Source organism: Notothenia rossii (assembly GCF_949606895.1).
Source record: "Notothenia rossii genome assembly, chromosome: 4".
Classification (NCBI taxonomy): Eukaryota; Metazoa; Chordata; class Actinopteri; order Perciformes; family Nototheniidae; genus Notothenia; species Notothenia rossii.
The window spans coordinates 46015192-46031939 of NC_136902.1; the positions used below are offsets into that span (position 1 = coordinate 46015192).

General features: G+C 44.4%; 1 protein-coding gene across 2 annotated transcripts in view; it reads right to left on the bottom strand.

Annotated features, from left to right (window-relative positions):
• Positions 1 to 57: 57 nt before the first annotated feature.
• LOC307037902 (putative G-protein coupled receptor 173) overlaps positions 58 to 16748 on the bottom strand; it is a 56340-nt gene continuing 39649 nt past the window's right edge. The window contains exons 1-2 of one of the 2 annotated variants that reach the window (XM_079679110.1): positions 10898 to 11492; positions 58 to 6136 (exon numbers count right to left, since the gene is read on the bottom strand). In XM_079679110.1, coding sequence (XP_079535236.1) covers positions 4757 to 5938 — 1182 coding nt within the window. In that variant the 5' untranslated portion in view covers positions 5939 to 6136; positions 10898 to 11492 and the 3' untranslated portion in view covers positions 58 to 4756. Of the gene's footprint in view, positions 6137 to 10897; positions 11493 to 16748 lie in introns of those variants that run through there. The other variant, XM_079679109.1, reaches the window with a different exon arrangement.

Sequence of the window (16748 nt, forward strand, 5' to 3'; positions counted from 1 at the left end):
TGACATGATCATTTCAAAGGAAATTTATTATTTTTACAAAGTCATCAATATCCAGAGACATGCGTTATAGCTCAACCATTTATATATAAAAAAAAAAAAAAAAAAAGGAAACCCCTCGTACATCCTTCAAACCTTTTGCTTTATGTCAGGTGTTTGCCTTCCAGTTTCACTGAGATAACATTTTTCTTTTAACCTTTGACATTTAATGGTATACCCTAAGGTTTAAATTAAACTTTTTCCAAATAATTCATGAACTGGCACCCTTTCTAAGACAGGGGAACATTTGGAGTTTTCCCCACAGAAACGCTGTATAAAGCAGCTGTGATTCCTGTTGGTGTGTTTCTGTTGCTGTGCGGGTTCAAACAGTTACACAGCAGAACAACCAAACACTGACTTCCAATGTGAATCTGACTCACTGACTGCTGTGGCCCAGGCACATCCACATTCATGACAGCATTCACACGAAATTCTGTTTTAAATGGAACAACAGACCAAAGTGTGACAATAACACAAAGCTGTCAGATGATCACACAGGTTGGGAACAATCCAACAGTTTATCCAAACTACTTTATCTGGAGGTCAGACTGATGCAGGTGTTCCCAGTCATGATGGAGGAAACAGCCAGGCTGTGTTCAACCTGTCAGTCTTATGTCCGCCTGCCAAAAAACTGTCAGTTTCCAAGCTGCCAGTCATGGGACTGTGAGGTCACCAGAGGTGGGATGTAACTAAGTACATTCAGTCAAGTACTGTTCTTAAGTACAATTTTGAGATACTTGTACTTTACTATTTTCATGTTATGCTACTGTGTACTTCTACTCCACTACAGTTCAGAGGTACATGGTGTACTTCTACTCCACTACATGTATTTAATACCTTTAGTTACTTCACAGATGTGGATGAATGATGTGAAATATAATCAAGTGTTAAATCAGACTGTAGTTCCACCTGGAGTAAATTCACAAGCTACCCTGCAGTATACAAAGTCATTCAAACTAGCTGCACCTTTACCAGCTTTGAGAACACTTTCATGATCAATCATTATAAAACATATCATATCTATTATTCTGAAATGGACCAATCTGCAGAATAAGTACTTTTGATGCTAATACCTTTGTGCTTTTACTTGAGTAAGATTTTGAATGCAGGACTTTTCCTTGTAACAGAGTATTCCTACACTCTGGTACATCTACTTTTACTCAGGTACAAGATCTGAGTACTTCTCCCACCTCTGGAGGTCACTGTGTTAGCACATCTCACCATTAGCAGTACTGATGGAGGTGACCAAGCAGAACCTTCTGAAGGTTCAAGAACACTTTGTTAGTGCTGATTTGATGTCATAGACAAACTGCCAGGGGTTTGTACAGTTCTTGGTTGATCAATATTATTGGTGGTTTAAGACGCTTTCTTTTAATTCACTCTTCAATGAAACATTCATAAATAGACCAGTGTATGCAATCACATTTATGTGATTTATGTCAAGCTTTTTTTTCTTCATTATCTCTAAATATATATAAAAAATGATATTAAGTTAATAATTGATTTATGACATAAGGAACTTAAAGTCAACTTCATTGCTTTTAAAACAAAAGCTGATCCCTTGGAGAAGGCCCACATGAAGAATACTAAAGAAGCTTTAGCAGGAATGATGTCATTGAAATGCAAAATGTATCTGGTCAGTGTTCCCTCTTAGTTCTTCTTCCATTCATGTAACCATCATCTTACACACACAATCAGTCCTGCCAATAGAAACACACAAACACACACACAGTACACATCTGGTGATCAGGAACTGTTCTGTTGCATTTCAGAGTTGATTAGCTGTCATTATAATACACACTAACAATACAGAGGTCACTGTACATTTACAAAAGAGAATCTGCCTGAGGCAACTCAAAAAGCTTAGTCTCAGAAAGGAAAATAGACAGACTCAATGTTTTTACTTCATTCAACAAAATCCCACAGAAATCCGGAGTAGGGGTCACTCAGATCATCAGTCTCCCCCCCCGCGCCGTCATGGTCCTGGTCCCTGACGGGCCAGGTCTGATGGGGAGAGCAACGAGTCTCCTGATGTCTTTGGTGTACAGTGTTCTGCCCCCTCCTGATTGTAGTGCAGACAGAGGAGACACGTTTGTCTACTCTTTGTTCCATTGGTGTGACATTTTTTTAACAGAGTAAGGCCATAATTCAGAAAAGATAAAAGGAAGATAAGCGTTTCTCTGCAGCATGCTGTTGTTGGGGCTGTAAGATATGCCACGGCAGAGAACAAGGGGCTCCACAAAGCCCTAATACAATATTCCCTCAATCTTGAGGACAATGTCATGCTTTCAGACATTCACTAAAAAAGGTCATTCTCTGTGCCCTGTATTCCCCTTCCATTTCTACCCATCTTACAGTTCATTTCAGAAAGAAACAGGAAAAAAGCACATTTATCCATTTTTAGATTTGTACTCAAATAAAGCAGATGTCTCTTCTACTGCACCCTCTAACTTCAGTTCTGTGTGAAGTGATGAAGATGTATGCTTAATGAGACTTTGGCCCCACTGTGCCATCAAACAAAACCAGGCGGATGTTGATTCAGATGCATCTTGTAGTCTTATGAGCTAATAAAACATGTTGTGCTGTATGTTGGCTGTGAGCGGTGTGGTTTTTAGTGTTACCAAAGTACCACATTTTGGTTCATGACCTGCGTTCTTTCTAGTGGTTTTTTACCTCAGGTCCGTGGATCTCTGTCCTCACGTGTGGAATCAAAGTTTCTATTGTTTGGAATTTTATTTAATTTGTATAAAGTAACTATAAATTCAGACTTCATTTCATAATGTTGATTCTAAAAGGTAAGTATATGACATTTATAGCATTCAGAATTTGGATTGAGTGCCTTCCCATAATCAGTCCTAGCTGAATGTGCAGCACCCATTGTTGGCTGCTCTGAATGGGTGAAGCAGCAAAACCAATGTGTGTGATAGAGCTTGCTGTAATGCCAAAAGATTAATATTGGCTAGACTACCACCCCTTTCTTGCTGTTGCCTAGAGCTCCTGTCTCTGATATCGACTGTATTTTAAACAGAACATGATGAGAGCTATGCAGGGACCAGAGCATAGCTACAGCTCAGGACTTCATTGAGCTGTTCTCAGGTGTGACAGGTGTAAAGGATGTGTCCTCAAGGGGTATCATAAAGAAATCAGGCTCACCTGTCAGTGTATTCCTGCTGTCTGTCATCTCTCCTCCTCCCAGTGCAGCTCCTTTTTCTCTGGCTGATAATAATAACAATAATAATTGTTCCTGAATCTTTTGCATTTCGTTCAGTGTTTTGGAACTTCACATGTTAATTTGATGGGCTTAGAAAACGGTCTACACACATTCTATCAACATACGTAAATACAAATGTTTTCATGTTGCAGGACCAGCATGGTAATGAAGACATGGCCGCACTCTTCTGATATTAGTACTGAGTGGCGAATAACCGCTTAAGCACTCCTTCAGAGGAGAAGTGACAGAGACAAACAAGAAAAAAAGCTTTGCCATGTACATGAACACAAAGTTATTATGAAATATTATGAATTAAAAATGAATTTCAATTCAATGGTCCACAATACAGACATTTACATACATTCACAGGTGAATCCCATGCTTCAGAAACAAGCTGTTCTGATAAACTAGGCGTATTAAGACACCAAAGCCGAGGGACTGCTGCTGGACACCAGCACTCTCAGCATGGCCCTGTCTACCGGACACCAAAGGTACTGTGTTGTTTATAACAAAAATCTGCTCTGGGCCAAGAGAAGCCTTTTATGCAGCTGGGCGCGGTGCTAACACTTTAACAAGCTGCTGTTAATGTTTGCAGATGATCACTTCCTCTCTCTTGACTCATAGTCATGCACAGATCTAAATAATAATAATGTGTATCAGAAGGAAGATTTGTCAGTCACCTTAGTTTGTGTTTGTTAATTCAATTAGTGACACCTTGATAAGTCATAGCATGGATAACTTCTGTCTTAATCAGTAAGGAAGTAAACACATCATCCTGGCCTTAGAGCTGGTGTTCCTGTCACTCATGTGTTTGCCTCAGTTTCCTGTTCAGTAAAGAGCTTTAATGGAAGTATTAATAATTAATTACAATCGTGAGATCAGTTTAACCCATCTCTCCGCCCTCTGACTCCGTGAGGCTGCCTCTGCGGACTCAAGGAATGCAGTGATCCCCCTACTTTTAAATTATTTTATTTTTCAATTTTCTGGCCAGAATGTGACATAATGTTGCTGATATGAACTGCTCCTCTTCACTGTCACAAAAGGATTTGCTTACTAATCAAGCACGTAAGTGACATTTTAATTGAGGTACAAACATTTATTCTTTATTATCTTTGTCCCCTGTAGGAATCTTCCTATCCTTTGAATCAACCCTAGATGTTTCTAATTTGCTATTCTTTTTGAAGCAGCTTGTGTAATTTGTTGGGTGTTTGTCTGACTTGGTTTCCATAATGACTGCATTATCACTTGCATGTTTTATTATTAAAGTACTGTGTTTCTTATTATCAAAAGTCAAAGTCTGACTCCATTTATGAGGTGGTTTTGAGAGAAAAAAAGGGTTGGACGAATGAAATACATGCTAACCATTCCAGTGTTATCATCACACTTACTAGTTTGCAACCACTGCTTAAAAATAGCTTATATTGTATTGAAATGCGGAAACAGTTCAAGCAAACACTAAACACTGTTGGCTTCCCTGTGTTTCCTCTCTGTTTAGATCATCCTCTCTGATCACATGACACAATAAGGCTCTCGTGGCAAATGAGGTTTAGTCCTGCAGCAGGCTGGTAGGTGGGAAAGGAGCCCTTTCTTCAAGTCTTTGTTGAGGAAGAAACAGACAATAGGGTTGACCCCGGCTTGGGCGAAACTCATCCACACTGTGGTGGAGAGGTACCGGTGTGGTATTGTACAGGCCTTCACAAACACCCGCCAATAGCAAGCTACTATGTATGGAGACCAGAGCACCAGGAACAGCAGGGTGATCACATAGAACATCCTGCCAAGTTGCTTCTCCACTTTGAATTCATCCATGCCCAGCAGGCGCCGGTTCTGGTTGTGCAAGTTCTGTCGGATACCCAGCAGGGTCGGCGGCATCGGCCCCCTCCCAAAGCCTGCAATCCAGTTGGCTGCGGCTTGGCCAGTAGCCCCCGGCCCATGGAAGGTCCAGTTCTGACTGATGGCCGGCACCATCTGGACCGGCTTCATCTTGCGGTGCTTATATTCAAAGAGGAGCAACTTCATGTAGACAACATGTGTGGCTAGAATGAGCACAGCCAGCATTAGCATGAAACCTAGTGTATCGTTAGCCTTAAAGTAGCGATGCTCAAAGATGCACTGGTCCTCCTCGCGAATAAATTTGTATGTGCCCACATCAAAAACTGGTGGGAACGCCATTGCCAGGGACAGTGTCCACACCATGCACACCACTGCCACACAAGTCCAGAATGTCATGCGTTTCGAGTAAAAGCGGTGGTGTGCAATGGCCATGTAGCGTGTTACACTGATGCAGAACAGCATGAATGCGGCATGGAAGCAGAAGAGCACCGCCATGAAGGCCACCACCTTGCAGCTCAGCACGCTGTAGGTCCAGGCCGAGCCGTTCTTTATAGACACCAGCACAAAGGGGAAGCAGATGGCAGAGCGAATGGTGTCTGCCAGGCACAGGTCCAGCAGGAAGTAGTAAGGTGCTTTGTGCAGGGCCCGGTCCCGCAGGACGAGCAGAGACACCACCAGGTTGCCCAACAGGCTGATGCAGATGATCAGCCCGAGGAGCACCAGTTTAATATAGGTAGATACAGCCGAGGAGGGGCTTTCTGCTACCATGCCTCCTGCGGTAGCCACCACTGCTATTGGCCCAGCAGGCCCTTCACTGCTCTCGTTCCCATTCGCCATCGCGATTGCCCCTCCACCCATACCAGCTTTTCTACACACACCAAAGCTGCCGCTCCCACACGGCCTCCTCCTTCTACTAATGGTTCCTGCGTACTCGTGGTTGCTCTTTTTCCGCGGTTCACAAGGAACGGGAACACCGCAATCCACATTGCCCCATTTCAAGCAGGATCCCTTTGACGGTGTATTTTATCCTCCCACCTCCTGATCCACTCCAGGCGCCTGAAAACAAAAGGACAGACAAATAATTAGGAGTTTGGATGAATCTCTTTTACATTTGTCTGTGGAGAGTCATCTATGTAGTACCTCAGAATCACTTTTTATAATTGTTTAAGTCAAAGAAAGGTTGCTGTTTATGTGAATGACTTCTTAAGCTATAATGAGGCAAATTATTACAATTTAGATAACATCATTTTTGGTGCCTAGGGGTGTTTTCAAAACTCTTAAAGTTTGCGGTTAAAACTATCAATCAAACTTTGATGTGGACCAACCGCCATATCAGGAGGATCATTTTTGATGTCAACCAGACGGATTGGGAAGATGTTGAGAGCCAGCAGGAGGCCGAGGGGAAATGTAATCTGGTGGTGAAACCAGTGGCGGTTCTAGAACATTTTATATGGGGTGGGAAAGGGGGGGCAAGAGGTCATGCCAGGGTGGCATGGGCGGGCAGACAGTACGTGGTATTTTATACTGTATACAACCTATTTATTGTTAATTCATGCCCTAACACAAGTGTTCTTAATGCACAAGAGAAACAAGGTGTTCAGACAAACAATCGGGTGCCCTTTGAGTCCTCCAAGCTTACTTCAATAATTTTAAATGAAAGGAAACTACAAAATGTATTTTAAAGCAATGAATTAATGGAACAGGTTGTCACGATTCTCATGTTAGGTCACGTTTATAGTTTTGTAGGTTTGGGTGTTTTTGCTGTTTTCCATGTCATGTTTTCCTTTGGGTTATTGTCTGGTCCTTTTCCCTGTGTTTTCCTCTTGTCATTAGTTTCCCTAGTGTGTCTAATTGTCTGATTATGTTCACCTGGGCCCCTGTGTTTTCTCCTCCCTCCTCACCTGTGTCTTGTTGTGTGATTGAGTCTTGTGTGTATTTAAGTTCTGGGTTGTCTGTCTGTCTTGGTCGGTTCGTCTTGTTCCCTGACTAGTTCTGCGGTGAGTGTTCTTTTTTGTCATTGTCTATATATATCATAGCCTTGAAATAAAGGAAGTTTCAGTTTTTATCTGCATTTGGGTCCTGCTTGTTTCACAAACCGTGACAGTACGAACCGACCAAGAAATGGGCCCAGCAGATCCGTTAGAGTCGGAATTATTACATTTTTCCTTTTTTTTGGCTAACTGCTCGGATAGATGGAAGAGAGCACCCGGAGTTCAGCAGCGGGAGGCTGTGTTGTCGGAGGCGCGCCAGATGGCTAGAGAGAAACCAGGTATGGTGAAGTTCTTACCTGGCTGGATTTCAAAGATCCTCCCTGTGTGTGATTCCCGGCCTGCTAGCCCCAGGCTTGCTAGCTCCCGGCCTCCCAATTCCCAACCTGGCACCATACGCCTCGGTCGGTTCCGTCTGCAGTCAACCCATGCTTCTGCCCCAGTTCCTGCTCCTGTCCAGGAGTCATATTCTGGAACTCGTCTGGCTTATGGAGGTCCACGGAGTATTCAGGCGGCTGCTAAGAGGAGGAGTAGCAAGGCCAAGCTAGCAGCTCAAGCCCCAAGAGCCATGGTTCCGGCTCCAGAACCGGACCTTACCGCCATGTTTCCGGCTCTAGAACCGGACCTTACAGCCATGTTGCCGGCTCCAGAACCGGACCTTACAGCCATGTTTCCGGGTCCAGTGCCGGCCCACACAGCCATGTTTCCGGCTCCAGAACCGGACCTTACAGCCATGTTTCCGGGTCCAGAACCGGACCTTACAGCCATGTTCCCGGCTTCAGTGCCGGCTCCAGTAACCATGGTCCCGACTCCTGCTCCTCATCGGCCGACGCCAGCTCCTCGAGTCCTGTCGGCGTACCGGCCGACTCCAGCACCTCGTCTCCGGTTGGCTGTCCGTCCGACGCCAGCTCCCCATGTCCTGATGGCTGTCCGTCCGAAGCCAGCTCCCCGTGTTCTGTTGGCGAACCAACCCACTCAAGTGTCGTTGGAGGTCCAGCAGACTGCCTTTCTGCCGGGGGTCCTGCCAACTCCATGTCTTGTCCCGTTGGAGGTCCCGCAGACTACTCTTCTGCCGGGGGTTCTGCCAACCCCATGTCCTGAGCCGTTGGAGGTCCCGCAGACTGCTCTTCTGCGGGGGGTCCTGCCAACTCCATGTCATGTCGCGTTGGGGAGCCCGCAGAATACTCTTCTGCCGGGGGTCCTGGCAACCCCATGTCCTGAGCCGTTGGAGGTCCCGCAGACTGCTCTTCTGCCGGGGGTCCTGCTAACTCCATGTCCTGTCCCGTTGGAGGTCCCGCAGACTGCCCTTCTGCCGGGGGTCCTGCCAACTCCATGTCTGGTCCCGTTGGAGGTCCCGCAGACTACTCTTCTGCTGGGGGTCCTGCCAACCCCATGGCCTGAGCCGTTGGAGGTCCCGCAGACTGCTCTTCTGCCGGGGGTCCTGCCAACTCCATGTCTTGCCACGTTGGAGGTCCCGCCGACTACTCTTCCGCTGGGGGTCCTGCCAACTCCATGTCTTGCCACGTTGGAGGTCCCGCCGACTGCTCTCCTGCCGGGGGTCCTGCCGGTCCTGTGTCCTCTTCCATGGGGGATCTTGCCGACACCGGCTCCTGACCGGCCTCCGGAGCTGTCTGGTCTTCACCACTCCTCGGACTCTGCCTTGCCCCCTGGCCGTCCGCCCGAGATTCCCTCCATGGACTCTGCCTTGCCCCCGGGCCGTCCGCCCGAATTCCCCTTTTTGAACTCTGCCTTGCCCCCGGGCCGTCCGCCCGAGACCCGTCCTCCAGACCCCCTCCACCCACCCTGCTGGGATTTTGTTTTTTTGGGACGTCTGGAATCCGTCCCTTGAGGGGGGGGTTATGTTACGATTCTCATGTTAGGTCACGTTTATAGTTTTGTAGGTTTGGGTGTTTTTGCTGTTTTCCATGTCATGTTTTCCTTTGGGTTATTGTCTGGTCCTTTTCCCTGTGTTTTCCTCTTGTCATTAGTTTTCCTGGTGTGTCTAATTGTCTGATTATGTTCACCTGGGCCCCTGTGTTTTCTCCTCCCTCCTCACCTGTGTCTTGTTGTGTGATTGAGTCTTGTGTGTATTTAAGTTCTGGGTTGTCTGTCTGTCTTGGTCGGTTCGTCTTGTTTCCTGACTAGTTCTGCGGTGAGTGTTCTGTTTTGTCATTGTCTATATATATCATAGCCTTGAAATAAAGGAAGTTTCAGTTTATATCTGCATTTGGGTCCTGCTTGTTTCACAAACCGTGACACAGGTTGTTTTGCATTACAATGTAAAACTAAATATATATTGTTTTTAAAAAATTGGTTGTCTTAGTATTAGACAGATATATTTGCATATCCTCACTAAGCATTATTACATATTAATTTAATATTAAACAAATCAAAATGGCCAATTATCCCAAAATGTTGCTAATATAATCATATGCTTGTCAACTTTAAATGATCAAAAAGAAATTCTGAAAAGTTACTTGAATTATCTATGAAATTGCAATATTGACACACGTCCCTCAGTTTGTTTCAACCCCGTCACGCCATACCATTTACCCTCCTATTAAAATAATGGATCAGTCCATGTATGATCTCCATTGAGAGAATAACATCACAGAAGTCTTTTGAAGGAAAGATGGCAAAGAAAGGCAAGTGTCAATTTCTTCTCTTACCTATATTTCAGTTTTTGTATTTTCAGATTAAGATTGACAAACTCAACATTTCAACTCTGTTATATGAATTAATAATAGTAAATAATTGTTTATTACAAAATAAACAATATTTTTGCAAAATGTTACAATTTTCTAATGTCTTTGACTTCCATGTGGTGGCATATCTTAGCTAAACATGGTCTCATGGTTACTTTTTGTCAAAAACTTCAACCCTGTTACATTTTTTCAAAGAAATTCCTGGTAATTATTTATATTTTGTGCCTGAGGTGGGAACATGTAAGTAGTCCACTACAAAATGGACAGTTATGATCAAACATTTTGGTTTCATTTTTCAAAGATGTAAAGACCCAAAAGGCACCCGATTCAGAGAATACTCAGAATTGTGCTTACTACAGGCATCAAAAAATATTGAAGCTGGGCGTGTCTGAAGCTTGGCGATTTTTTTGCGAGCAACGCGACCAACAACCAATCACATGAATCTCCCGCCCCCGACATACAAAGCAATAGCAATGTTAAAACTAAGTAAACTGGTTATAAACTCTCCAAACAGGCGAACAACCTACCAGTTTCACCCACTGTCTCTGCCACCTCCCTTCATGCCTGGTTCCTCCGGTTTGTATCCCGGTAAATAGTTCTGGTCGTAAACAACCGGGTGATTTGTTACCGTAATATCTCGTTTGGAATATGAGGAAATGAATTGCGGTCTGGCTCTCCCAGCTTGCACGTGGTTTGATTGGCTAGCACTTGCACTGGCGGGATTTGCATAAACGGGATGTGATTGGCTGATGCCAAGCATCGAGCCTCAAAAGTTCAACATTGTTCAACTTTTGATGCCGATAGATGCTCGTGATGCTTGCAAAGCCATGCCATGCTCCCCACAATGCAGTTCGGCGAAGATTAAAAATCTTCTACGTCACCCCATTCAAGTGAATGGGCGAAGCGTTGAAAACATTTTTCGATGCCTGGTAGTGTAGACGGGCCGTAAGTAGGCCTACAGTAAAAGTATTTAGTTATAATTAAGTACACAAATGGCATCACCCATCTCTTCAGAGAGCTAAAGGTGACCTGTGCAGCAACACATTTCAATCAATATTTGTCAATACTAAGAGCTGCTAGATTGTGCTACTGTGATGGAATATGTACAGAGAATAAGAACATACCATGTGGTCAAGCTGGAGTTTCCTCTGCCTCCTGATCCCTGACTCTGGCCCTCTCTCTGACACTTCATCTTCCTCACATACATTTCTTCTTCTTCACTAATGTCTTCATCTCCTCCTCCTCTTCCTCCTGCTCTGACCTTCCTGGTCTCTTCAGTGAACTCTCTTTTCCTTTTCCTCTTTCTGTTCGTCCTGATCACTTCTCAGGTATGTCTTTTTGTTGTTGTTGAATCCCTCCAGCTACTCTGGCCTGCAAGATTCTACTTGTGAAAAGCACTGGTACATGCTTGTATAACTTTACACGTTAGGGCCATGTAGCTAATAAGTAGCATATCACAACGCACACAGGCAGCTGTGTTCAGATCCAGTTTGACGGTAAAGGATGTATCCTGGTTTCATTGATCTTGCTGTGATGTGTAGTTTACGTGGATTTAATAGTACCGCATAGTTTAGCAAAGTGATCAATCTCCCAGCAAGCACTGTCTGCGTATCATTTTGTAACGTAACGCTCCAAACAGCGCATGTCTGTTAAATGCTATCGATTCAAACGGCAGCGTTTTATTAATATTTAGTTTCAAGCTCTCGTCCTAAGTAAAAACAAAACTAGTGGAAGGGGAAATGCTCCCAGGGGAAGCTGATGCATACAGTAGGTGCTGGGACAGCTCGTTCCCTCTCTGCAGCTCTGTGAGCCGCGGTCTGTGTGAACGCCATTCCGCAGTTTAATGCAGGGTCGTAGCTGCGTTTTTAACGGGCCTAAAATGATATTTAGAATGATTCACTTTTAACTAATGTAATGCTTGTTTCGTTGCTTGTGGAAATAGTGTAGGTTTGTTTTAGTACAGTTTTAGGGAAACAAAAGTTAGGGGGGCAGCTGGGGGGGCAAGGCTCTACAGTGGGGGAGGGCAGCTTCCCCCCCCTGACCCCCGTAGATCCGCCCCTGGGTGAAACAGAACTGGACCATCCTCTCCAGGAACTCATTGAACAGACTGAAGGCCAACACCAACCAATAAACTGGTCTCAACTCAATGCAGTTTGTTTTTAGTGACAATCCACATTTAAGTGAGCACATGGTTTTGCAGAGCAACCTGCTAAGTATGACGCATGCATACTAATGCATAATGCAAGTTAGTGGGTGTAAGGAGTGTTCATGTTAAATCTGAAAGAAATAAAGGGTTATTTTAAGTAAATTAGTTTAGTGAAATATTGCAACCCCACGAGAAGACACTTCAGTGACATTTGTGTGTTTGTCACTTTTCAAGAGAGCTGTAACCCAGTTTCAGTCTTTTAATGTTCATAATTAGTTACTGTGGGGGAGTACCATGTGACTCCAGAGAGATAAATAATGATAAAAGATTCAGTGAAATAGGACCTGCTGTAAGGCCAGTCAGTCCTCATACTACTTTTACAAAAATGTAATAATCCCATAATTAGGACAGATTAAGACACTGTAGAAATGTTTGGAGTAAACTCTGAAACATGCTCAGTGGTATCTTCAGAATATGGCCTGTTGAGGTTTTGTGTGCTCATATTTATTTATTTATTTGTATATATATTAAGTTGCAAGAAAAAGTATGTGAACCCTTTGGAATTGTTACGGCTGCTGTTTCTGTCTGCTCGTTAATCTGTCTGGGATTGTTTGCAGCTGTGTGCATGTGTGTGATATGTAGATGAGCTGTGGGGTTGCCCCGACGTCATTGGCTGTCATCTCCTGGTCCCGCCCTCGCTGCGTCCGAAGAGGTGATTGGATGAGACGTCATCCAATCGAAGTGCACAGCCGGCGCACACCTGCTGGGGAGGAGTACAAAGGCTGGGGACAACTGACACTCTGGAGGCTCTGTTGAGGAACAGACGCCTCTCGCCATTTGCTTGTCGTTCTGTGTTTAACTTGTGTGGTCTTATTGATTGTGATACATTCTGTTAACAGGGGTTAACTCGTAAGTGCTTAGTGTCGTGTTGATTTATGTGTTTAGAGTGGTGTGTTCAGTTACCCTATTTAGCTGTGTTTTCTTGCAGCCTCCTTTCGTTAAGTGTTCAGTGATTTCAGGTGTGTAAATAGGCTCACTTTTTAGAGTCCTCCCTTAGTTTGGTTGCCTATTTAAACTTGCGCCCTTGTGGCCTCTTTGTTTGTTATGTAAACCGGTGTTTGTGGCAATTTGTTTGTTTCAGGCTGCTTGCCTGCCATTTTGTTTACCGCTGTTATTTAAAATAAACCACTTATAATTATACCAATTCCACTCTGGTCGTGTTATTTCCCTCGGATTCCCCTAGCTCAGAAGGGAACGTAACACCTGGATTTCTGCATAAGTTGGTCATAAAATGGAGGAAGCCACTGCTGTCCAGAAAAAACATTGCTGCACGTTTGAAGTTTGCAAAAGAGCACCTGGATGTTCCAAAGCACTACTGGCAAAATATTCTGTGGACAGATGAAACCAAAGTTGGGTTATTTGGAAGGAACACACAACGCTAAGTGTGGAGAAAAAAAGGCACAGCACACCAACATCAAAACCTCATCTCAACTGTGAAGTATGGTGGAGGGAGCATCATGGTTTGGGGCTGCTTTGCTGCCTCAGGGCCTGGACAGATTGCCATCATCGACGAAAAAATGAATTCTCAAGTTTATCAAGACATTTTGTTGGAGAACTTAAGGCCATCTGTCCACCAATTGAAGCTCAACAGAAGATTGGTGATGCAACAGGACAACGACCCAAAGCACAGAAGTAAATCAACAACAGAATGGCTTCAACAGAAGAAAATACGCCTTCTGGAGTGGCCCAGTCAGAGTCCTGACCTCAACCCAATTGAGATGCTGTGGCATGACCTCAAGAGAGCGATTCACACCAGACATCCCAAGAATATTGCTGAACTGAAACAGTTTTGTAAAGAGGAATGGTCCAAAATTCCTCCTGACCATTGTGCAGGTCTGATATGCAACTATAGGAAACGTTTGGTTGAGGTTATTGCTGCCAAAGGAGGGTCAACCAGTTATTAAATCCAAGGGATCACATACTTTTTCCACCCTGCACTGTGAATGTTTACATGGTGTGTTCAATAAAAACATAAACGCATATAATTTGTGTGGTTTTAGCTTAAGCAGTGTTTGTCTATTGTTGTGACTTAGATGAAGATCAGAACACATTTTATGACCAATTTATGCAGAAATCTAGGTAGTTCCAAAGGGTTCATCTTGCAACTGTATATATAAATAAATATATATATTTATAAATATATATGAGAGAGAGAGAGCTCTGTTTTCCAGCCTGAGTCTATTTAATGTATTGTTTTGGTTGTGTGTGATTTGATACATTTGTTACAATTTAATTTATTTGTTTATTTATTATATATAATTTATATATTTGAATTAGGGCTGTCAGTCGATTAAAACATTTAATCGCGATTAATCGCATGATTGTCCATAGTTAATCGCGATTATCGCAAATTAATCGCACATTTTTGATCTGTTCTAAATGTACCTTAGAGGAATATTTTTCAAGTTTGTAATACTCTTATCAACATATGAGTGGACAAATATGCTTTATGCTAATGTTTATTATCATTTGAACAATGACAAATAGACTAAACCCTAACCCTATTTAGGGGCAATGGATGTCCACTCTCGGGAGACGACCGACAGTGGTGCGGTTAGCCAAAGTGACAGACCTAATTTTACCCAGGGAAAAGTGGTGAAAATGAGAAAATGTATCCGAAAATAGTGCCTCATAACGCGGGCATGTGGACAGTAGCCAGAGACTCACAGGCACACACACATGCAGAGATCCAGGGGGCGGAGCACATGGCTTTTTTTACCCAGCAATAAGTCTCTGAGAGGCGGGGAGACTCCACGGATGGCGCACACCCAGAGCAGTTTGAAACCATTTGAAATGACTCTCAGACACTACCTGGAAGAATGCTTCCATGTGGACAGTAGCCAGAGAGGAGCAGGCTGCCCCAGAGGACAGGCTGCGTCACCTCACTTTGTAACCCAGGAAAGGAGCAGGAATCCTGGCTGCGTGAGTGGTAAAAGCGCAATAAACAGTTTTAATCCGACAGCCGCTGATGCGCACGGAAGTCTGTCCATTTCGTTAACATTCGGATAGCCAAATGGACGGAAATCCGTCCGTTTCGTTAACATTTGAATGGCCAAATGGACAAGCCTGATTAAAGCATATGCAGGACCCCAGTGAGCTCCAGACTATGTGCATTGTGTTAAGGAACCATATTAATGATAGCATCAATCATTTAAATGCAAAAATAACGATTAACAATCATTTTTAGGGGGAAAACGTTGGATCTGTCCATTTCGTTAACAATCTGATAGCCAAATGGACGGAAATCCGTCCGTTTCGTTAACATTCTGATAGCCAAATGGACAAGCAGGTAAAAACAGCCAAGTCGCTGCGGTCAGGGCCTCAGACTCACAGGCACACACACTTGCAGAGAACCAGGGCGGTGCACATGGCTTTTTTACCCAGCAATAAGTCTCTGAGAGGTGGGGGAAAGTTGTGTGGATAGAGGCAGAGCGCAGCGGCAGGCAGAGCGCAGCAGCAGCAGCAGGCAGAGAGGAGCAGGCTGCGATAACCCCCCCCACAGAGCCCACCCAGAGGTCAGGCTGCGTCACCTCACTTTGTAACCCAGGAAAGGAGCAGGAATCCTGGCTAAGTGAGTGTTAAAAGCGCATTAAACTGTTTTAATCCGACAGCCGCTGATGCGCACGGAAGTCTGTCCATTTCGTTAACATTCTGATAGCCAAATGGACGGAAATATGTCCGTTTCGTTAACATTTGAATAGCCAAATGGACAAGCAGGTGAAAACGGCAGAGTCGCTGCTCTCAGGGCCCCAGGCTCACGCGCACACACACATGCAGGTCCAGGAGCAGGAATCCTGTTTACGTGAGTGTTAAAAGTGCATTAAACTGTTTTAATCCGACACCCGCAGGTGCTGACGGAAAGCAGGCGGAACAAATGGATTATTTTACCCAGGAATACATGTTTGCAAGGCGGGAAAAGTGTTCCTTCAGCCCCTCCATAACGGTAATAATGATTAAAAATGATTTCCAGGGCAGAAAGCGGTTTTTCAATGTGGAAAAAACTATTTTAAACTGTTTAAAAAGCAGAAAGTGATTTGAGTGCAGTTCTCATGTATCCCCACAGGAGGGCGCATCATCCCAGGGAGCACAGTGCATTAACAGTAAAATATACAACAAAAACAGGGCAAATCAATGGATTTAAAGTGCAGGGAAGCTCCGCACCACACACAGGTACATTCCTAAATCCCCACCATGGTGACCACGGTGATTTAAACTAGTTTCTGCGGGGAAAAGAGTGCTACAAATCTGATTAAAGCCTGCTAACAGTGTGGTAAAAGTCTGATTGTTTCAGAGACCCATCGTAATGCAGGGTCGGGCCGGGTCAGTACTTGGATGGGAAACCGCCTGGGAATACCCGGTGCTGTACGCTTTTTTTAAATACAGGTACATTCATGGTGATAAGATAAGATTTATACCCTAAAATAGCATGTTAAGCATGGGTGTATTAGTTTCAAAGCATGCACACTCTGCTCATGTCAGACTTCCATGAAATAGACCGGGAAAAGCACCTCTCTGTGGCTGCTCACACACCCCCGAAGTAGCTCCAGCTCGGCTTCCTAATACGGGCAAACAGGTTTTTTCACACCTCCAGGAGAGGGACCGGGAAAAGCACCTCTCTTTGGCACCTCACAGAGCCCCAAAGGACGGCCTAATGACCTCCAGCCTCTCTCCCTCACATGGAGCTCAGGTTATTTCATACCTCCAGGAGAGGGACCGGGAAAACCACCTCTCTGTAGCCCCTCACAGAGCCCCAAAGGACGGACTAAGGA